The sequence below is a fragment of the Elaeis guineensis genome, chromosome 14, assembly GCF_000442705.2.
Source record: "Elaeis guineensis isolate ETL-2024a chromosome 14, EG11, whole genome shotgun sequence".
NCBI lineage: Eukaryota > Viridiplantae > Streptophyta > Magnoliopsida > Arecales > Arecaceae > Elaeis > Elaeis guineensis.
In genome coordinates this window covers 64,162,764-64,187,244 of record NC_026006.2, presented here as the reverse complement: position 1 = coordinate 64,187,244, position 24,481 = coordinate 64,162,764, and the positions used below count along the sequence as shown (strand labels likewise).

The 24,481-nt window shown below is 36.3% G+C and overlaps 1 protein-coding gene and 1 long non-coding RNA gene across 2 annotated transcripts; one reads left to right on the top strand and one right to left on the bottom strand.

Moving 5' to 3' along the window:
* Positions 1-1,705: 1,705 nt before the first annotated feature.
* Positions 1,706-22,612, top strand: LOC105057157 (protein GET4). Its single transcript, XM_010939645.4, has 12 exons — positions 1,706-1,943; positions 2,450-2,529; positions 2,817-2,895; positions 5,000-5,081; positions 8,242-8,398; positions 14,555-14,645; positions 14,800-14,883; positions 15,581-15,627; positions 15,935-16,063; positions 19,862-19,946; positions 20,889-20,969; positions 22,186-22,612. Exons 1-12 carry the CDS (start codon positions 1,896-1,898, stop codon positions 22,192-22,194), a joined length of 972 nt encoding a protein of 323 aa, XP_010937947.1. The 5' UTR covers positions 1,706-1,895; the 3' UTR covers positions 22,195-22,612.
* On the bottom strand, positions 10,801-11,294 carry LOC140853589 (uncharacterized). Its single transcript, XR_012136665.1, has 3 exons — positions 11,169-11,294; positions 11,011-11,086; positions 10,801-10,918 (listed from the first exon to the last, which is right to left on the bottom strand). It is a non-coding gene; the product is annotated as an uncharacterized lncRNA (long non-coding RNA).
* Positions 22,613-24,481: the final 1,869 nt, after the last annotated feature.

The window sequence follows — 24,481 nt, the reverse complement described above, 5'->3', positions numbered from 1 at the left end:
GTGTATTTAAGGTTTTCTTATCATATTTAGAGAATGTAAGAGGAGATTTGTTGGAATCTTGGGGAAAAAAGGAGCAGTTCTCACCAGGAGATTTCCTAACGCAAGGAAACAATTTCACTGGCAGGCCTCTTTTTACAAGGGTGTCATCCAGTTATAAATAATTTTAATTTTCTTGGTCTCCTCCCCCATCTTGGCGTCACTCGACTCAGCCAGAACGGCACATACGTGGTTCTGTAACCCAATAAGAACAATAGAAGCTAAGTTTATGAGGATAAGGATCCGGCCTCAAGGAGATGGAGCTGTGACTGTGTGGGGTTTTTGGGTGGGGCCGTAAGAAAGAGGGTAGAGGGGGGGCCGTGAGAAAGAGGGAAGAGGGGTAGACGAACCAACGCTCGCCATTCACAAACAGAAAAAATTGCAATAAATGTGATGCGGAGTATACGCATATTTAATGTAATTTATTTTTTTTAATTTTTAATAATAAAAATATTTTTTTATATAATAAAAAATATAATATTATTATTTTTTAATGTCTTATATTATTTTATGTGAATATATATAATATCTGAATCATATATATATATATATATATATATATATATATATATATATATATATATATATATATATGATATTTTATATATTTATAATATTTTAAATAATATATATAATTTTTTGATATTTTATATAATTTTTTATGAATATATATGATATTTTAAATAATATTTATAATTTTTTGTAAATATATATATATATATCTTGAACAATATATATATATTTATAATACTTTGAATAACTTTCTGTAAGTATATGTGATATTTTGAATAATATATATAATTATATATATATATATATATATATATATATATATATATATATATATATATATATATATATATGATGTTTTAAACGGCGTATATAACTCTTGAACACTTTATATGAGTATATATATATGACATTTCGAATAATATATATGATCTTCTATGAATATATATGATATTTTGAATAATATATATAATTTATAAGATGTTATGAAGTCATATATATTCACAGGAGATCGTATATATTATTCAGGATGTCACACATACTCATAGAAAGTCATACAAGATATCAAAAAATTATATATATTATTCAAAATATTATAAATATACAGAAAATAATATATATGGTTCAAAATATCATATATATTAATCAAAAATTATATAAAATATTAAAAAAATATTATTATTATTTTTTTATTATATAAAAAATATTTTTATTATTAAAAATTAAAAAAATTGAATGATTATTTTATCTAAATATATTATGTATTTCAATATTATTAGATAGTATATTGCTTTTGCAGCCCACAAAGTATTACTCTTCACAGACAACCGAACAACGAAAAGCTCTATCAAGTACGTGCCACACCGTGTAAACAAAAAAAAAAAAAAACGCGTGTTGTTTTGGGAAGTTTCCCATCTCTTAGAAGCTCGTGTTCACTCCCAAAGAGAAAAATCTCACATCCCTATTTCGTTATCCGTACATAGGATACATTTTGCTTGTAAGCAGGCTCTAGATCTACCTTCTATAATCGCGTTTGGAAAATTTAACGTCATCAGGGCCATGAATGCTTGCCTCACGATTTGTGCTATTTTCATCACGAGCGCCTATCTTGTTGCACGTGCAGTGCACATGCCCAACACGAGCGCTGTATAAATGGCGAGCTCCCAAAGGGGCCTGCCCCCCGCTGAAGTCCTTCGCCGGCGACCGGTTTCGTGCGGCCGCGTGGCATGGCATGAGAGAGAGAGAGAGATCAATTTTTGGAACACGGAGCACTCGCTTCCATTGCCTTCTTTTCTCCAGGATTTCTTCTCATCTTCTGCGAATCGAGGGGAGTCGGGAGCTTCGGAAAGATGTCGAGATCCAGGGTCAGACGAGGGGAATTGCCCCCTCCGCAAGAGGTGATTCTCTTCTCTCTTTCGATTTCTCTCTTCTTTCTCTTTTTCTTAGTTATTTTCGGTCCTTTCTTTGAATAGAAAGGAGAACGGGATGGTATTGCTTTGGGTACCAAAGGACTATCATTTCTTTATAGGGTTTTGAGAGTTCTAGCCTGGAGCGAGACTGGGATCTAGGGTCTAGGTTTCAGGCTTAGATCAAGGCATTGGATCGGCCGAAATTGATTTCGGGATCAAGAAGGGCGAAGTCTATAGAAAACGCGGTGAAATCTGGTATAAGAGATTACTGCTTTGAGGTTTCTTTCGGAAATCTTACTGTTCTTGGAGTAGCTATCCTGAAGATAGCCTGGAGATTCTGGATTACGAACATATCACAGTTTTCCCTTTTTTTTTTTTTTTTTTCAAGAAGCTTTGATTTTGTAATTCTTTTGCTTCTTCACATGGATTTCGAGGCGAATGGATGAAAGAAATGATGTATGATTAATTTAAGTTGCACTGTCTTGTGATTACAGACTATAGAGAAGTTGGAGAAGATGGTGGAGGATGGAAATTATTATGCAGCCCAACAGATATACAAGTCGTCTAGTGCAAGGTTTGGAGATACTACTTGTATTCAGCTTGTCATGTCCATGCTTCTCAAATTAAAAGCTTTTCTTATTGGTGAGATAAAGTTGAATGCATGTGATAGCCTTGGGATAAACTTTATCATATAAAGGTTTGAAATATTGATGACTGCGCTTGCTGATTTGTCCGCTGGTTATTATTTTTAAAAATAAGGAAACATCGTCTATCCAGCTCAGTCTTATGATCATGGATGGTCTATTCTGTTTGATCAATTATTAAATCTGTACTGTTGCTGATATCAATCTTCTGCAACAGATACATAGCCGTTCAGAAATATTCTGAGGCATTGGATATCCTTCAGGCAGGCGCTTTGATCCAATTGAAACATGGGCAGGTTAGTTTGGTGATAATTTCTTTTTTTTGGAATGCCTCCCTAAATAAAAGATCCACTTGATAACCAGTGAGCTAGTCTATCATATCTTGATAGATCATAGATAAATTCTTTCACACTATTAAGTTTGGCAATATGTTTTACTTAATGGTAGAAAAAATTCTGACAAGATATGACTGTATGAACTTACATTAAATATAATGTCCTTGAGGAAAATTAATTATAATATGACTAATCAGTGACTGAAGAAATTATGTTCATGATGAAACTAGTGAAAAGCGGAAAAAAAACTGAGTGAAGATAAAACCAATGCAATGCGCTGTTACATTGCTCTCATTGGCCCAGTAATCAATCCAGTAATCTCTATGGTACTCGTTCAAGCATGTAGAACATTCAGTCTATAGGTGCATGTGGTGGATTCACTTGAAAGAATCTTTGGCCGCATAATCTTGAATAGCCAACTCTGAACCATTATTTGGAAGTGGAAACTATTTAATATGTTTGTTAAGGATTTATGTATCATGTCCAAGCAGGACAGGAGCCCAGCACAGTATTCTTGATATATCATGTAAAACACCACCTACTTTTGACTGGAGGTCATGTGACAAAGGATTATAAGATAGACAGTTGGCATATTGTCAATCAATCCTGCTAGCCTCCTTTCTACTCGAGGGAGCAAAAATTGTAGTGGAACTGGCATGATGGTCTGGTAGTCACTTATCTTTGTCCTGTTAGTTTTCTCCTAATCATAATGACCATTGGCATGGTAACTTCATTCATCTTGTTGTCTACAACTATATGTGTACCTGTTAACAAACTGCAAATGCCATGTTTACATATGAACTAAAAACCAACTAATCTAAGCATACCATTCTGATGAAAGGACCACAGCTGTCTTTATCTGTTTTTTCCTTAACATAGGAAAGGCCATATAGTGACACTCAAGTTTCACCACGTTTCGCCCAAATTAACTAGGATAAATAATGAAGCCCACATATTCTATGCTTCATCATTATGATTTTTGAATAGCTCTTATCCAGTCAGCATTTATGTTGAAATAATTTTAACTATTGCATTCTGTTTTTTGCTATATTTTTTTGTTATCACCGAGCTTAAATCAATTAATGTATTCCAATTTTTCTTTGAACTTAAAACTTCCACAGCAGATGGAAGGATGTAAGGGGGAAGAGGTACCCTATTCATATTCTCCAAGTAATTTTAAAGAAATTAAATCAGCCCTTTATCAACAGCCATTGCTGATTCCCAGGTTTCTCCTTTCCATCACATAATAGAGGAGTTTTCTATCAACTTGGATATCTACTAATTGCAAGTCAGCCTTGGCAAATATTCAGACACTTTATGCATTTGAAAATCCTTGCACTTAAGTCTACTTGGACGATCAAAACTTGTGTACTTCTCAAAAATATTCAGTTTTACAAGCGAGCTTATGTACTGGAAATTTTCAATTAGTTATATGAACCCTTACTAGAGTTATAAAATAAGAAATTTTAATTTTTCTTTGTTCTTTTATAGAAATCAGTGAAGTGGCAGTTGGATCACTTAATTTACTGTGTTCCCTTAATTTCTAGAAGACTTATATCAAGACTTGTTATGGCCTTGGAGCTAAATCTAATTCCTGTTTCCAACTGTGAGGGTTTTTCTCTTCTTTTCCCTCCCGCTTCTCTTAATTTTAAGTTTCTTAATTGTTGATTGCTTCCATTGGTTCTTTGGAAAATAATTCCTTGTAGTCAACAGTATTGATGATTTTGCACCCCCCCCCCTTCCAAACTTTCAAATGGTAAATCACATTTTACTCAACTATATGTGGTATTTTAATGTTGCTATCTCCTTGCTCGTACCATCTAATGCAATCTCTCTCTCTCTGTGGTTTTACATTACTTTTGAAATAAGTCTTTATTTGACCTTAAAATCTAATACTTTATAGTATGAGAGATTGTTGCAGCCTTCAATATGTGACTAGAAATAGTGCATTGGAAAGAAATTAATTATGGTTCACCCCAATTGAGCCATTGGAGGCTGTATATTGTTTTCACAATTTCCTGTTGAAAATTGGAACTTTTGTGTCATACAATTGCCATCACTGCAGGTTACTTGTGGGGCTGAACTGGCTTTGTTGCTTGTGGAAACACTTGTCAAGGGAAAGTTACCCTATAGCGAAGAAACTCTGGGTGAGGTTCTTTTCTACTGCTGCAACATGCTTATATGTGTTTTTGCTTTCAATTATGTGGATAGTAACACTATTAGTATTGCATTTACCATGTTAGTTTGTAGCTGTTAGTATTGCATTTGCCATAATGGTTGTGACTGATATCATTTAACTTTATTTATATAGGGAAAGGCCTCATAAGCTAGTCTCCTTTAGAATCAATATGCTGTAGATAAATGCTGTGGATAACAAGGGCTTTTGGGGAATCTGATTATCTGTTCTGTACAAAATTGGCTGGATTTAATTTTAAACAGATAAAATTGGGATAGTTGCATCCCATTCTGGACCCTTGTTTTATGGCTTACCGACAATGAAGTTCTAGAAATGGACAAGGATGCCAAGGCTAACCTAAGGCCTTAAGCATAGATAGGTAAAACAACATGATATTGTAGACATGGTTTTTTGTAATCCAATGCATAGATTTGTGTTCCTTGTGCTTTCAAGAAAAAGGGGCTAACCTAAGGCCTTAACCATAGATAGGTAAAACAACATGATATTGTAGACATGGTTATTTGTAATCTAATGCTAAGATTTGCGTTCTTTATCCTTTCAAGAAGAAACTTTCTGTTACCAATCTGCAGTTTAGATGAGACCCTGGTAAATACTAGACGTAGATAATGATCAAATCTTTAACATCAAATTTGGTGATTTGCTACTTCGTGTTACTGCAGATCTGGAAATAAATTTTACCTAATCTGCTAATGCTTGAATATTTTTGGACAATAAAGTGGTGGAAAATCAGGTTGGTGATCCTGATTGCACTGCTGACAGTCTTCCTTTATCATGCCTTGGCCTGCCTTTTTAATGAGGTATCAAATGTAGTCGTTTGGAGAAGAAAATTGCCACATGGGAAGGGGATTGGTCAGTGTAGCACTTTGTCCTCTTTGATGCTAACCTTTTCAACTTTAAGCTTTATATTGATTTTCTCAGTTATTGCGGTAAATGCTACTAAGGTCAAGATTATTAGGAAAAGCTTCCGTTTTGGGGCACAAGCTTGATGTAAAACCTGTTTGCTTGTTGAACTGGGAGTCATGTTTGCAAACTGAGGCCTGTGAGTGAGCTTGGTCTTTTAGACATTTGATGGGGATGGATTTGACTGTCCCTTAGGTGTCTTTTGCTGCTTGTAGATGTTGAAACACACCTGAGAAGGTTGATAATTTGAAATATTTGCTGGAATAAGAGAAAATAATCTATTGTGTGATGTCTGATGGTACCTTTTCTGGGATTCTTAGATCTGTTTTGAAGTTAGATGAGCCTCTCCTGGTGACCTCTGAACTTTTTCTGAGTCATAGTGAAACAAAGCTTTTATGGAGAGATGATGCATTCATCTACTTGCAAAATCTTTAGCGGCACAACTCTTCCAATTGGCCTTTAATAAACATGCTGGATTGCACATTATTTTTTGCTGATGAGAGTTCCCATGACTAGGATCCAAGTGGGGCACACCCAAAAGAGGTGCTGAGCTGCGAAGAATTTTAGATAATATCAAGGTTCCCCACAATGAAGAGGATTCTATAAATAAAATGGAAGCAGAAAGAAAGATTTTCCACTCATTTCCTGTATATTTTATTTTATATATGTTCTAGAAACAGGGAAATGATGCTTCTTACTGGGGGATGGATGGTGCATCCTTCTACTTCTAGAATTGTTTTCCTGCAACTTTGTTCTAGTTAGCCTTTAATAAACATGCTAAATTGCACGCTATCTCAAGGTTAATAGGACGTCCCATGACTAGGAGCTGAACAGGGTACTCTCAGAGGAGTGTGCTGACTTACTTGACCTGTGAAGAGTTCTATATAATGTTAAATGTTTGAAGAGGATTCTACAATTAAAAGTGGGAATTGAAAGGGAAATTCTCCACTATGTTTATGTATATTTTGTTTTATATATGCAGTAACTACTTTTGTTGAAAGAGCACAGTGATAAAAGTTTGAGCCCTTTATTATTGGTGATTAAATCTCATCTGTAAGAACATGACACAGAAATGGCAGTCCCTTGAATCATCTCATATGTGGTTTTTGTTTCTTCCAAGAAGAGATTTTGGAACATCTGTTGCCAAACTTCGGATTCTTGTGGTTTAAAGTTTCTTCCAATGGCTTTTATTTTAGTGATCCGACAAATAGCTTTGCTGCTTTACTATTGTCCTGAAGCTGGGGCCTACTAGATTTGGTGCAAGAGAATTCTGTTGCTTTCATTCATTTGGCAGTCAAAGCCCCATGCTGGAATCTTTGGTTAAATATGCATATTCATCTCTTACATTAGGTTCAGAGATGAAATTTTGATGCTTGTGGTTTGAGAGATCTCTCTATGCTGGCATAAACCTCTAGTTTGGAACCTTCCATAGACATTGTAATTTTTCTTGTGTGGTGCGTGCTTGCTGGTCTCAGTTCTGTGTAGCATCCTGCTGACTAGTGCTTGTTTTCCTTGTCATTTACTATATTTTAGAAAGTGCTAGATAACCTTCTATTTGCCCTCACTGGCCTTTATTGAGGAAGATGGATTTGTGGCTTGTGTTGGTGTGTTAAGGCCTAATGTTTCCCTCCTTTACACACCCTTAATATAACTATAGGTGCTATCCTTCATAAAAATAATACTTATATTGTTTTACTTCATAAGCTTGTTCAGACTTGCCATTTTATTTTCATTCTTTCTGCTAGTTACTCATTGAACAGTCAGATATTTCTATTTATCACCTAACTACAGGCATTTTCTGACTCTTACAAAAGCTGTATCATCAATTTTGGGACCAACTCTTCTGTTCCATTAAGTTCATAAGTTGCATCCAAATATTATTTCTTACTTCACATGTGAACTATGTGAACTGCTGAACTAATTTGTTGGGTTTTACATGTTTGTGGGCACTGCTTGTCATTCTACAAATCATTACTTCTGGATGAATAAATCAACCTCTCTTAAAGTCTTCTGCCCCTCCTGTCAAAACCAATAGGATGCTCTCAAATCTCAACAGCCATCTCATATGGAATAGAACAATATTAAAGAGAACAAATTGTTTATTTTAGGTGCTAAAACTGAGAACACATACTTGTTTAGATAGATGGATATTTGTTGGCTATTCCAGGCTTTTTAGCTATCTGCAATTATGACTGGAAAGTTCTCTTTAGATCTTCTCAGGAAGATTTATCAAGGTTTTCCAAAGATACCTCTTCCACAGAACTTCGGAGATCATGATGATGATGACATGCAAAAGCTCTCAGAAGCTTTGATGGCGGCAAAAGTACGTGTTGAGAGTTGCTCATCATTTTTGAAAGCTGCAATTAGGTAATTTGGTTGTTATTGTTGTTGATCAATTGAAAACCAAACACTAATACCAGTGCTCTTTTCTTATCATTTACATGCTATTCTATGCAAGTTTTGTAATCCTGGTTTCTATTTTTCTATGTGTGTGTTTTTATTTTTTCCTAAATAGCCTTGTACATGTTAAAAGGAGGGCTCAGAGAACATAGTTCCATGGCCAAATCAACATGGAAAATCATGGAAGTAAGCTTTTGTACTATTTGAAATACTAGTGTTATAATGACCTTTACCAACATTCTTGGTGAAGGAAAGAGATAATAATGGACTTGGTGGAGAGGAAGTTGGTTTCTTCAGTGGCAACACATGAACGACCTATACGACCTACATAAAACTACTTTATAGTTCCTTTTGCTCCGGCAAAGCCTTGTTGTAATATCATTTAGCAGATCACATCTTTGCACTAAATTGAGGCGGTGTCAACTAGTAAAAAGAACTCAAACTATATTATAAATTCCTGATTTGATATAACTGAGCCCCAATAATGAGGTCAAGGCTTCATGGTTATTTTCACCGCTTCATGTATGATCAGGTTTCTTTTTGCATTTTGGGTCCTTGACAAAAGAGAAAAAAAAAAAAAAGCCAGCAAGGAATGCGTAGCAACTTCAAGAAAACAGGAGTATGATTGCATTTTAATTGTTATGCTTATCTTTCTGGAGGCAGTAATTTTGTGACATAAAATAATGATGACCGCAAGATATATCAAGTTGTCATCATCTGCCCTTTTACCGTACCCTTTGATCCAAGGTTTGCTGTATCGGTACCGATCGGCGTGCCGGTGCCAGACCGGTATGGTACGATACCGGTACGGTACCGTACCGACACATGGTACGTCCCGACGTACCGGTCCGATATCGGTACATAATTTTTTTCGATTTTCAATTTTTTTTTTGATTTTTAAAGTTAATAATTGATAAATACAACCTCAATATAGTATTATATTGCATATTATTGACATATTTGGGTTCAATTTGGAGTTAGGTTGCGGTACAAAGATTCTTGATCCAAAATTTCAAACATATATTTATTTACATTATATTTCAACTATGTCATCTTAAAACTAAAGAAAAAATATATAAAATGCGCATTAAAATGTATCTAAATATTTAAGTACAAAACCAAATAACTGATATACGAACCTTAAGATGTACTCTGCATTTAATTTCTTGTCGAGTGTATGTGACGCTCGTAGATATATGGATCATCAACATAGTCTGAAGGGACATCAGTCTAATCCTCTAGCCAAGCTGCACCGTACTCTCGAATATTCATCATCCCATGAGGCATCCTCTCTGGATTGTAAGACATCTCAGACCTCTCGCTAAAATTCTGACTTTGAGAAGTATCCTCGAGATGATGGTACGGTTGTGGAGGAGCCCATCCAAATATGCCAGTAGCAAAATCTGATTCTGGAGCTGCTCCAGGCTGCATAGGGTAGTAACCACTAGAAGATGATGCCTCGGATGCACCATATGCATATGGATCATAAGGTGGCTGTGGATAATAGGATCCATAATGCGAGGATGATCCAGATACATCCATGGACCCTACTCCACGTGCAAGATCGTCCGCAGCTGCATCATGTGCTGGACGACCTCTAGGAGCCCGTCGTCTATATGAAATCGGCTCCCCACGATCTCTACCGACTCGTCCACCATGATCCCTATCCTGTGTGACATGCGTAAACTGAGACTCATCGATGAATCGAATATCACCCTGTGGCTGTGTCTCATAAACGGTGGTCTCCTGTCCTTCAGTTTCTCCTTGATCATCAGATCCATGGCTGCTACTACCAATATCATCATCACTCTCTCTGGTATCCGTATCTGAACCAGATCGCTTCTGTACTCTCGAGAGTGGTGCACGTGCAACTGTCTTTTCCTTTTCCCCCCTTGTGCCCCTCTGTGACTGAGTTTCCTGTGATTGGGAGGATGGATGCCTTTTTGCTGGCTGCCGGGAGGAACGTCTATACATCTCTCGCTCGAATCTCTGGAAAGATGTATCAGATAGCGAGTCATGTGATGAATGAGTCCCTTGTGTCCCCTCAGACTGTGGCTGATCAGCTGGAACCCTATGTGGAATATTTTTTTCTGTCCATTGTCCTGGATCCACCCTGATCTCCCTTGCCACCACACTGGCTGGTCGTGGAGGGGATCCTGGCTCATCAAGCTCTGGCTCCTGCTGCTGACCTGCAAGCCATCCGATGATCGGATCGTCATCCTCGTCGGCATAATCATCCAGCATCGGATCAGTGTACTTCAACTGAACTTCCTCCTGAATACATTTTAGCCTCAACCTCAGATTGTAGTGAACATATACAAGATCGTCGAGACATTTGTGTCAGACGATTTCTCTGTTTGCTGTGGATAAGGACGAAAGTGGATCAATTACGCTCACAGCCACTAGCAGAGACCGTTTGAGAAAGAATACAGACAGCCATATGTCTCAAATTTTCTGCTGACGTTCCAAAATGAATCCACCATTCAGCTACAAAAGTAAAATTATATATCAAATTTGATGATATTATTAAGCAAAATTACATATCAATCTACATTACTCATTATTGATATATAATTTACCTGGATTCATCTGCTTTTTGCTTACGACAGCTGATGGGACTCCAAAACTGTCTGATCCCTCTCTAAACTGTTTCGTCTGAAATAAAATATATTTATTATTTATAAATATATCAGATCAAATTCAGTTGAATAATTATATCTGTTTTAAACTAGCATACCTCTTGCAGACACAACGACGCGATTTCTGGATCGGACACCATCTTATATATGACATTGCGAAGAGCAGCAAGAAGCTCGCTATCCATATCTATCTCCGGAATAGTATACTGAAATCTTGGATTCAAATAATAAGCTGCAGATAAATTTCAAGACTGATTAAGCACAATTTTATTTTCATGCTTTGAAAAAATATTTTAAAACATTCTTGAATCCAAACTTATCAGCTAGATGCAAATCTCTGCCCATCTGATAGTCCCAACGGCGCTCAATAATGTTAATGAATTCTTGAGCATGCTTGGGATCATTCTCACTGATCTGTTTCTTTGTCCTCTCCATCATGTAATATAGGAAGCCCATCTGGGGGTATCTCTCGCTCTCCACGGTGCGAAGCACCTCATATAAAGGCTTGATAGCCTTCACTATCTTCTCAGCCCGCTGCCAAAATGACTGACTCGTCACCAAGTTCTCCACATGACTTCCATCAGTACCGGCCCCGCATATCTGCTCTCCTGCCACTCTGCACTGACAAACATCTGACGTAGGGCTGTTTTCTTCTGAAGAAGACTATCAAGTGCTATGTAGTTGGTAGCAAACCGTGTGATATCCGGTCGTAAGATCTCCCCCCCCAGTATACGTCCGCATCAATGAAAGAACCCATATGTGGTTGTAGATGAATCTAGTAATGGTCTGGACAATCTCCACTACCTGCTGCACCTTGCGAATCTTTCCGATATCCATCAATATAAGATCAATGCAATGTGCAGCACATGGGGTCCAGTATATCTGCGGTCGCTGCTCCATCAGCAACTCTCCGGCAGCCTTATATTGTGGTCCGTTATCTGTGATGACCTGCACGACATGCTGCTCACCCACTGAATCAATCACCTCCTCCATCGGACCAAGGATATATGTGGCATCGTGCATCTTATCTGAAGCATCGATTGATTTATAAAAAAATATTTTTCCATCACAGTATGTCAAAAAATTAATGATGCTCCGCCTAGTAGGACCTGTCCAACCATCACACATCACTGTCAAACCGTATGTAGGCCATTTATTTTTGTAAGAAGCAATCCATCTCTGCAGATCCTCCTTATTGCTGTCAAGAAGCTGACCATAGATGTCCTTAGGTCCTGGAGGATCTACACCCTGGCCGGCAGCCTCTATGGCTGAAATAGCAGATCGGTAGTAAGGATTGGCTGCTGCATTTGCTGGAATATGGCTGTAATGAAACCATGATCCAATAGCTCGCCACATATCCTTCTTCTTATCTTTTTTCAGTATACTGTCAATTCTCTGCTGCTTTGAATCCTTGCTGGATAAAGCATGTGGATCCAAATCCTGAATGCTGGCTTCTGCTGGAATATCTCTGGAGGATCTCCTCCTACTGCCAAAAGCTCCCAACAAAGAAGACATGCTGCGTCTGCTCCCTCTACCACCAGGCTCTCTGACTGAGGTAGTTCTCCTGAACTCGAATTCTCCCCTACCAGGCGCTGATCCAGATCCTGATTCGTAGCATGATGGTCCGAATCGGTCTCTGTACCGGGCCATCTCCTCCTGTTGGTACTGATCCGCCAAGCTCGCATGAATGGCAGCCTCAATCTGTGCCTCCTCATCATCTGGAGTAGAAGCCTCCTCTGACTCTCTAGAGTGATAAGAAGGTGGCTCTGCAGCTCGACGGTCTACTTCGATCTTTTTCTGCTTTGTCCTTTCCTTCGCTGCTTTCGAATCAGCAAAGTATTTTTTCATCAATTGTCGGACTTCTTGCGGACATTTCCGACAGATCGACACATCAGGATAACCACCAGCTAGATGCTGCTTCAACCTAGTCACTCCTCCTCCCTTGAACTCTGTGTTGCACCATTTGCATCTCCAATGATGCCGAGCCGAGAGCATCTCGCCATGATCCCAACCGATGTCACGCTCTTGATTTTTCATCTTACTCATTTCTGCAGATATAACAAAATACTAATTATTTTGAATTACCTGTAATATAACACTAATTACATATATTTTTTATTTGATAATATTTTTTACTATTTAAATATTTACAAAAAAAATTTCAAAAAAATCTCAAGTTAGATTCAAATATTTCAATTGTTTTGAACAATTCTAAACATTATTCTCAATTTCAAAACTAACACTGATTTTTTATTTTTTTATTTTTTTAATATTTTTTATATAAATAAATATATACTATAAAATAGCTGATTAATTAAAGTGAACGAACGTCATGCTCTAAATTTTTTTCTTATAAATATATGCAAGTATAACAAACAACGATAGTTTAACGATAATTAAAATAATTATATATAATTTTAAAATAATTTTAATAATTATTTTAAAACTTATAAATTCAAAATAAATATGTTATATGCTTCAAATAATATTTTTAAATTAACTAAAATATAACACTATTTTTATATATTTTTTATTTTATAATTAAATTTTTAAATTTAAATAATTAAAAAAATATTTTTTTAATTTCAAATATTTAAAAAAAAATTAGAAATTAGATTTAAGTAGTTTGAATATTCTAAACATGATTTCCAAACTCTGATTTTTTTTCCGTAAAATTTAATTTTTTTTTAATTTTTAAATAAATAAATATTTAAAAATATTTAAAAAATATATAATTAACGAAAATTTACAATTTTGGTGTCATCGTGTAGATCTTCCAAAGATCTATCACATATAATTAAATCATCCCAAAATCACAAGATTTTGGCATGATTTTTTTTTATTTTCATTCTTTCTCATTCTTATCCTATTTTTAACAACAAAAAATAAAAAAAAATATTTACTAAGAAAATAACACATTATCTTACCTCCGGCCAAAGATCAGCCTCTCCTCGAACCACTCCTGCAATTTGACGGAATTTTTTTCTTTTTTTTCTAATTTTTCGGAGGTCTCAACGGTTTCGTTAAGACCTTCGGACCCTCGGAAGTCTCTGAGACATCTCAGAGAACTCCAAAGCAGGTAAGGCTTTTTATGCCTCCCCCCCTCCCCTCCCTCGTCACTTTTGGCACATGGGGTGTCGGTACGGTTCGGTTCACACCGAACCGAACCATACCGTCCGGTTTTGGACGGTATGGAAGCGAACTGGACCGAACCGCTCGGTTCGGTACCGGTTCGGGCTGTTTCTCGAAAAAAAGGTCCGAATCGGACCGTTTGAGAACCGGTCCGGCTCGGTACGCCCCGTACCGGGCGATTCGGCCCAGTACGGCGAACACTGCTTTGATCTCTTCCTCCTCCTACCCAACTTTCTAATCTCTATTGATATAGATTCTGGGATCTTTATTTCGTAAAGCTTGTTTTTCTTTGCATGCTTTTATGTAATTTATGTATGTACTCATGTTACTAATGGCCAGAATCTTTTCGTAGGTGGTCAGCTGAGTTTGGGGCGCCCAAAAGTGGATCTCCTCAATTGCATGATATGTTGGCTGAATATCTATATTCTGAATCTCCTGAGCTGGTATGTTGAAATATGGGCTACGGTTTTCAACAAAGAATAATGATTACCAGATATATCCTGTGGATATCTCAAAGCTTATTAATGGAAAATTGTTACATCTCCTGATCGTTCTCTTTCTGGGACTATGATCTCTAAATTGCATGCTTCACTACAGGACATGACTAAAGTCTCTAGCCATTTTGTTCGTGGAAGTGATCCAAAGAAGTTTGCTTCCACCCTGGTGAACTTCATGGGCAAGGTAAGGCCTGGACCTTTTCCATACACTAAACTAGCAATTTTACTTGGGGTGCACTTTTGTCATCTACTCATCACTCAAATACAACTTTCCTACCATTTAACATGATAAAGTATTTGTGGGCACTGTTCTTATCAGTCTAAACACTCCAAGGCATTGTTCTCCTCAGGCTAAACTTCCCACCGAAACTTATAAGAAACTTCTATCTTTTTTTTTTTTTTGAGCTCTGGTAAGAATGATGAATTACAGAGTCTGGCATTAGCTTGGCTTGATATTAGTTGAAATTGCTCCTTTAAACTCCTCTGAAATCCATTCGTATGAAATGACAAACCATGGATGTGCGTGACGCATTTAGCATGTCAGCTTCGTTCTTATAATCCATCTCTGGCTGTTTAGGCACCTTTGTTGTTGGTATTTTCCATTTGATTTATGATATCCTGTTTTATTGAATGTGTCAGGATTTTAACTATAAATTCATTCTCTATATGTATGTGTGTCTGATTATGTGCATGTGGAGAAGCATTTGTCTGTGTGCAGCATTGACATCTTGTTCATGAAATATCATGGTCTCATTTTCATAGCTAATGAATCCAACTCAAACTACATTTTTTTGCTCTTGTTTTAATCTTCTATTCCATGTTATAGCAATTGTTTAGGCCATTTTAAGTAACCGAACTTTTTTTTTTTTTTTTTTTAATAGTGCTATCCTGGGGAAGATGATGCAGCAATTGCACGTGCAGTCCTCCTGTAAGTTTGCTTGATATTTGATACTTCTCCATGATTAGTGATGTCATGCACCTCTGTAAGACAATATAATGCAAGTATTACCTTGAGCAAATATATCCTGGTTGCTTCCAAGTATCATGCCATACTTGATTACATTGGCTGTTCAAAAAACTTAGGAAAAAGATCTAATAACAAAGTAGGCATACATCTAACTTGCGAACAAGAGAAAACATGCCATGCTGGAACATTGGTTGCACATATATGTCAACAACTTAAGTTAAACTTTCATATGCCAAGACTCTGTTACTTATCATCATTTTCTTGATAGGTACCTATCACAAGGGAACCTGAGAGACGCCAATTACCTCATGGATGAGCTTAAAAAGCAACTGGAATGCAAGCAGCTTGATTTTCCCCGCTCAGATTTGATTCAATTTATTGAGTATCTTCTGCGGACGTGAGTCTTCTTTGTTCCCTATTTCTGCTTGATCATTTTTAACGATATCTGAAAGCCTGTTGGCAGTGCCATTTTTATGGGTAGACTGATGAGCAATACCATGCATAGCTTGCAATATCAAAAACGAAAGTCTGGGGTTTGTTAAAGCAACTAAATGATTTTTCTCCTTTTTTTTTTTTAATTTGAAGTAGCAAAATTTGAAGAAAGAGGGGATGTTGTTAAGAAAGAATGAAATCTAGGTGTTGTTAAGCTAGGAATAACTCTTTCACATGATGTATTCAAGAGGGGATGATCTAGGTAAACTGCACAACGTATACATATGCGAACGACTATTTATAAATAGATGACAATGAATTCAGAGAAAGAAAAGAAGAAAGGAGAAACCAATAGAATTGCAAACTTCTCCAGGTTCCTTGAGCTTATGTGCACTTCACATATCGCACTGTGAATAGATCCATCTCTAAGTTTCGACTGGAATGGCATACTTTCAGTCTATGAAATTGAGAATTTGTAAAGAAACAATGAAAGAGAAAGAGGTAGCGTATTATTAAAAATATGATAAGTGCAGATTTAAGTGCTAAATCTTATTAGGCATTTTTTTATATAAAACAAAATTATATATGTCATAATATGGTCTAAAACAATTTCAAGACAAGTATTAGTAGATCTAGTTGTAGGATTGAATAAATGTAACAAATTTTGCTGCCGGTGGCCAACCTAATGCTAGAGGCGGCGGATGTGGAGTGGCTGGAGTTTGACACCACACAATATGGAGGACAATCTGCAAATTAAGTCCTTTACCGGAATTGTTTCCCGGGGGGGTGGGGGGGTGGATGCTCATGTTAGTCACCAGAGAATAGTGAGAGAAGTTTGTTGTGCAATAGTGTTGATACATCAATGATAGACTTCATGACAAGAGTATTGCCCTTCACTCATGGACTTGTTGTTCCTCAACCACTATATTCTGCGGTTTCTGTAGTTTCTGCCCAAGTTTTTGAATCTCCGCAACCTTTAAGGATCACTATTTTGTTAAAATGATACTAGATGTATGGATGGACGTAAATGGTTGTTGATGTCTATACACATACAAACTTTTTTCTTATGGGCTGTAAAACGTTTACTGCCGATATAATATACTAGTTTGTTGAGCATGTGCATTGCACATGCTGGTCACTAGAATGTGATAATAATGCTAACAATTGGGTTTTGCAATTCTCCTTCAGAATGTGATAATAATGCTAACAAATGGGTTTTGCAATTCTCCTTCAATTGTTTGATGACAATGTAATAATCCAAGTGAAAGAGAAAACTGAGGTACAATGTGAACCCAACCATATAAGCTTACTTTCAAATAGAAAATGAACTACTTTTTCCAACTCCATTTGTAAAATTTACAATTCCAATCTATCGCTTATTCAAACTAATTACTAAGTTAGTTCTCTACACTATGTTAACATTTGACAGAATTCCTCATAAGATAACAGTCATTTCTAACAAAAATTTTGAACATTGCAAAGTTAACATAGAAAAAAGAACAAATAAATAGAAAAGTTGGTTAGCGCCATGGAGTTATCAAGGAAGAGTTGTTGATCTTGACTTTGCTTTTATTGAAATGTAATAATTGTTGATTCTTTTACTTGGTCTTTTAAAATTGTTTTTCCTTTAGGAATTGTACGATCTGAAATACCACAGTGTACAAGAATGACTGAAAGCTAAACTATGACTATAACAAAAGCAAGTCAAGGCCTCTCTTATTTCCATCCGAAGAAGGAAGTATAAGTGTTATAGATCAGCTTGCTAGAATCCAAGTAGCCTAACGAGCAACAGCACTATACTTTCCAAACAACACACAGGCATCTAACAGGACATTTGATAATCATTTTCTCAACAAAGTTTTGAAATGCATATAAGAAATGATTCCTCATCATTAACTCAATGGTTTACAGGGAATCAACAAGAAGAATGACTGCGGCATTAATACGCTTGAGGTTGGCTTGCAAGGAAACGATGGGTGTATACTCGCATCGAATGACATGAAAATAATATGGAGAAAATAAATTACAGAAAACATGTTAACAACCTGAGTTTCTTAAATTTATTTCTGCCGGAAAGACACACATTCACATGTTCTATAACATTCATTACAAGTAGCAACCATGAAACTTTTTGTTTATTAGAAAAATATAGAAAAAACTATGAACATTTTATTCATTAAGGCTCTAGGTGAACTGGAGCAGGTCTACATATCTGACAAAATATTGCAAGAAGTATCCTCAAGCTAGAATCATTAAGCTACACAAACATGAAGGAATATGATTAACATGTGATTTAGACTTATTTTTCAGAAAGAAAGGAAAGACTAAGTGTTCTACCCAGCAGTATTAGCTTTCAATCTTCATTCAAGAAGGAATGAAGAACCATTGCAATGAAAACCCCTAGAAAGATTTTATGAGAATTAAAGGTTAACATAAGAATTGGTAGAAGATTTAACCTATTTACTTTCTTTGTTGCCTTGAATTTAAGGATTGAACACTTCCTTTGAATAACGATACTTTAAAAGATATTAGATATTATATAGCCAGCGGTGCCTCCAAATCATCATAGATTAGTTGTTCTTCTGAGACATTCTAGTTCCAAATATATAAGTTCAAAAGACTAGGCAAGCAAGATCACAGGAAATTTAGGCAGGAATAGATTGACCTTTTGACCACCCACAGGTATTATAGATTGTACATAAGAAATAAGAAATAAAAGAAGAAACCGGACTCTTACACAAACATATCATTAAACATAACAAAGACAATCCCATAACATTACTCTGGAGTTCCAAAACAATGAAAAACTGACACCAAAAATGAATCCCATATCCTTAGCTATCATTGCCCAGGAATCCAGTTATCCACAAATTAGGATCCAACTTTAAGATGGAAAAGAGGCACATTTAAAACAAAGAGGGAGGAAGAAAATGGAAAAACCTGTTCAATGTGGTTCCTGACCTTGGCAGCCCTCCCATTGGATAGCAACACAATAGCTGCTACTCTAGCATCCCTTACGACGATGCATGAGACTTATCTAAATTCAATGATGGCCTTGTGTCGATCAGTACTTGTCACCAAGCACGTCTCCGTCGTGGTTGTCATGAGTTAAAAGATAGTAGCTGAACAAATTGTCTCAACATATACCAAAAACCTATGGAAACTAACAAAGTCCACTTACTACTAATTTCAGAGCCAGACGCTTGAATTAATGTTTTAGGCTTGGTGGGACAAAATGGCAGTTAGGATGAAACATAAGGCAGGGTGAACCTTACCACCTTTAGATCTAGGTTATAGATATGTGTATGTATGTGTGTATATAGAGAGAGAGGTAGAGAGATTACTTGTAGCAGGGTTGAAGCTTCAATCAGATCAGTGCAGAATTAGTGATGTTATTAATTCAGTATATATTCCATTCATCATGATCTTGGACATCCACAATATCTAGGAACCAAAAATCATGTGTTTTTTGTCTTCACTTGATATATAGATCGATGATTTCTAGAACATATGATTCTTGGCTTCAGGTTTTTGAGATTGCATGCAGTGCATGTCGATTTTTCAAGAGTGGGTGTCATGGGTCCGAAACATGTAAACAGCCTCTCCACATGCTGCAGTAAAGCTGCATATATCTAACCCTCCCCAAACCCTAGAGTAGCTAGAGCCTCATGCACTTGGATACCTTTTTATTTATCTATGTATGTGTAATGCTTTGGTATGAAAACAAACAATAATGATATTTGTATTTGGTTTTGTTGAGCAGGCTGGAAAGGGATGCTTTTCCACTTCTTAAGATATTGAGGCAGAAGTACAAGTCAAGTATTGACCGGGAACCATTATTTGATGAGGTATTTTTTTTTTCTTTTCTCAATGGAAGAACTATTGAATACCATGACTATTGTTAGTGTAAAGCATCTAATTTCTGGTTTAGTAGGCTGCTGGGAATTTATTATGTAGTCTTCCTTGATTTTTCTATCATCAATTTGTCACTTGTGCAAGTGTCAGTGAAAGTAGAATAAGGGATTCTATTAGGGCAATACTGATCCTTGGTAATTAGAACTAGAGCTTGTTCCAGTGGTCTACCAAGAATGACCAAGAAAAGTTCTCACAATCTTAAAACTCTAAGCCACATTGTGTAATGTCTACCTGATCCAGATGTACCATAGTTGGAAGAGCCGTTTAGCCATGGCTGCTAGTTCAGGTGGAGAGCTGTTTGATCTTCCTTAATTATTCAGTATGTTTCCTCTTGAGAGTTTGGCTTATGTTAAGAATTCCAAAGTTTTCCAAAACAAAATCAGTCTGACAAGGCTCTGTGAGAGAATTTTATTGACTTTTTGAGTTTAGAATTCTACATGACCATCAATGTTGATACCATCCTTCATCTTGAGACAATTTTTGTCATGTCCTTGTTGCAATGTGGTGCATAGCTCAATTTTCGTGGGAAAAGTTTGATGGCAATGTCATTTCCTGTAATGGCAGGATGTCCATTTTGGGCCAGTTGTGCCAAGCATATAGCTTTCCGGCTAGAGGAGAATGCTTTATTGGCAAATTTAATATCTGGAAGACTATGGCATACTAAGCAATTTACAAGTGGAGGCTCTACGTGTGCCCCATTATCATCTGACATAATCGAAAAAAAAAAGTCTCTTATTATTTAGGCATTTTTGTTGTATTTTTTAGGAAAAAAAAACTTTTATAGTAAAACTTTAGATACTCTGATATTTTATTGAATGTGTTACCTAAATCAGCTGACCCGACTATGCGACTTGTTATAACTCATAATTTTGCAGTTATTAGATGAAATTGCAGAGAAGTTTTATGGAGTGCGACGCAGAAGTGGCCTACAAGGCATATTTGGTGATCTTTTCAAGGTAGGTATAGTTGCCATTTTAGTTGTAGATGCTACACTGATTGTTTTTATTGAAAAGGCTCTGACATGTGAAGTGCATATTCTGAAGAGCACTATTGTGTGCCATAAGATCACTACAGTGCCTTTCATAATTTTGTAAAGATGCAGATTTTGATTCTAAGCCATGTTTAATGTATTAGAACATATAAAATATCCCGAGAAACATGGAACTCAAAATATATAAATAAAAGTAGAATTTGTAAAGATCATAATATCCTTCCTTTGTGCTGTCCTTTTTGCTACCAAACAACTCCTAAAATAAAATCTTAATTTTTAAATCCAAATTATTTGAATTAAAGATAGAATGTATAACTTTGGTAGTAAAGGCATCTGGCCAATTCCATTCTTTTTAATTGAAATTGTCTCTGCATCCAATATATGAGGATGGAAACAACTTCATTCTGTATATATTTTTCATCCTTTGAATTTAAGTGCTGCGTCAGCAGCATTTAGTGGCCTTTATGAAATTCAATGCTTTTTACATGCCAAGGAAGTTCATGTGTGGCAGAGGCATCATGATCATACATTATCTTATGCAATAGCTTGACAAGAAGTCTCTAATGTTGAATAAGTGAAGCTGCCTAAAGTCTAAACATTGTATAACAGATGTCTAAGTTATCTATTTTTACTTTAATAAGTGAATAAACAAAACTGGAATGGAATTTAAGAAACTGAGATATGGAAGCTACAAAAAAGCCATCCAAGTGGATGAGATAAAGCAACACGATTGGATTGAAAATACTGCCAATTTCAACTGCTGCTGGTAAAACCACCAATTTGTACATGTTTTAGTTGCTTGAATCTCATTTTCAGCATTTTCCATTGGAGAAATAAACAAGAAAACCCTACTTTAAGATCATTGTGAAATTTTTGTTTTTCTGTCAAGGTTCTCAGGACTCATAAAACTAATTAAGACCATGGTAGATTTTTGAACTTGCATTCATGATTATCAATCTGGAACTTTAAATGTAGAATAGCAGCTCTACAACCTGGTTTCAATCTGTCCTATTGATTTGCATTCATGATATTCAGTATTATGTAAGGCTTGAAAGTGGTATGACCACCATCTGAAGACGGTTGAAGCTGAGAAGATAAGAGTGAATATGAGAAGGCCACCGATAATATTTACACTCCCCACCAATACATGAGCTAGAAAGTAATTATATCTTTTTTGGCAGATGATGTGAGAGGCAGTGTGAAGAATCGTATTCTTATCCACCCCCAAGACTCAAGCTTGGACACTGAGCTTGGAGTTATCTGAAGTGAAGTCAGTCTAGAAATGACAAAACACACAAATTGCAGAAGCTGATGTTTCAAATTTGTTAGCTACTCCTAGCTAGCATCATATGGGGGATATCCTCCGGACAGCAGCTGAGACAGATTTGACTGTTATTATCTTCTGTTGATCCTGAACTAGGTCTAAATATAGCATCAGCATTTGTAATAAAATTATCCATTCATGAAATAATCAGGCGTCTTGTGATCAATTATGCTCCCAAAATTGAGCACTCTGAAATTTTTTTGGTATGAATTTGTAGAGGGATACTGGTTCGTGAAACTATTGTTGAGCTGCTTCTTGAGAATATATGATAAACATTCCTGACCTGCATGGAGATGCTGCTGAGACCGAACGGTTTTCTTGCTCTTAATCTTTCTCAAGGTTGATCTCCGGTCATATTTCCTCTCATCAGTCTTCTTTCTGATGGGCTAGCCTGGAATTTCCCAAGTGTCTTTTCTGCTTGGTGGGATTTTTTTTTTTTTTTGGTGACACTGAAATTGTGGGATAAATCCAGCTAAACTGTCGAGGGCCACATAAGGATGTGATGATTTGGAACCCTGGCAAATGCAGTTCCTGGATTGTAGCTAGTTACTGCTGGTAGAACCAGGAAAAAGATGATGTCCTTTATTGGAATTCTCCGAATATTCTGCTATGATGTAACGGCCCATTCAACAATATTTCCTCTAAATGTTGTGAAATCAACTTTGAAGCAAATTCCTTACAATCCAGATTAATCTTTGATTGCAACAGGAACATCAAAATATAAATATTAGAAAAATACTGCCGGACAATGTGTAAGATGGATACAAAATACAACTGAAACACCTGACAAGGAATGCTCACTCATCATGATCATGATTATTACACCTGACAATTCAAAATTTGATGACTCAGAACTAACACACGTGTTTCCACAATAGTGCAATATAAAAGACATTATCACGAGCAAATTGCCTTGCTATTGTGGACTCCTAAGCCAAGGATTTAATTTAAGAAATGTGAAGTCTAAGATCTACACTCTTGTAAGCCAAGTGGATTTCGCATTGCAAGCCGGCCTCTGGTCTTGAGCAGCAATCTGACACATGCCATGTGGGTTTCGCATAACAAGCTGTTTCTGATCTTGAGCAGCAATCTGGGCAGCAGTAGTTACAGAAAGTTGTGGAAATGCTCAGGGTAGCTTTCAAGCACCAAGCTTTTCGATGTCGGCACCCTTATCCATCCTCTTCGCAATTCCTGCAATAACATGATACACCAGATTATTAGTGATATATACAAATGCTAATGGTACTGCAAGAGAGTGAATGCCATGGTATATCTGATACTGTTGAGCCAAAGCCCTATTTCAAAGAGTTTAAGGTAGATAATTGTTCTTGACAGTCCTTCCTTATTCATGAACCCGAGTCAATAGGAACAGTGAAAATGACCAATTTATTCAACTTATTTTATTAATTACATCCACTGGAAAAACAAAAAATGGAGATTTCCTCAGCTAGGTAAATTTTAACCTTCCAGATCCCAATTCATAACTTCTCCTCAAGCCCTCAGCTCAAGAGTCTTTACTGTCGACCGTTATTCCAAGAGACAAGTTCAGTGAAAGCGAATAATTTTCAATTTTCGGCAATATAACAAATTTATAATCCCATGATAACCACCTGACGTGCCAGAAGTTGTCCAAAGTTGTTCACCCTTCTTTGTATGATCATCAATTTTCTATGATACTAGACTCTATTCAACTGTTGTTCTCTTTTTGCTGCAAGCTTCCCAAAGAGTTTTAGCTCAATGCTCTTTAATATCGTTGTGAAAGTGCTGCCATGATAGAAAACATCTTTTTGGGCTAGACAGGGGTTTAGGCATGAGATTGAAATTTTCTGGTGTTTCATAAAGCAGGAAACTATAGAGTGAAAAAAATAATGTACATACTAGCTTTGTGCTTTTGGACCTAAAAGTGTAAACCAGCTTAATTGTTTAAAGTTTAAGCTCCACTTGTTTAAAGTTTAAACCAACTTAATTGTTTTAAGTCAATACAACCCATCAGTGGCAAACCACCATGTCATATTTTATTCTGGTTTGGAGCACCAACTTTATTTTGGGAACATCAAAAGTGAAGAGGCCCTTTCGACAGAAAAACAAAAAGTGAGACCCATAAAGAGCTCCACCAACGCATTCTATGCAACTTTACATATGTTACTCATGGT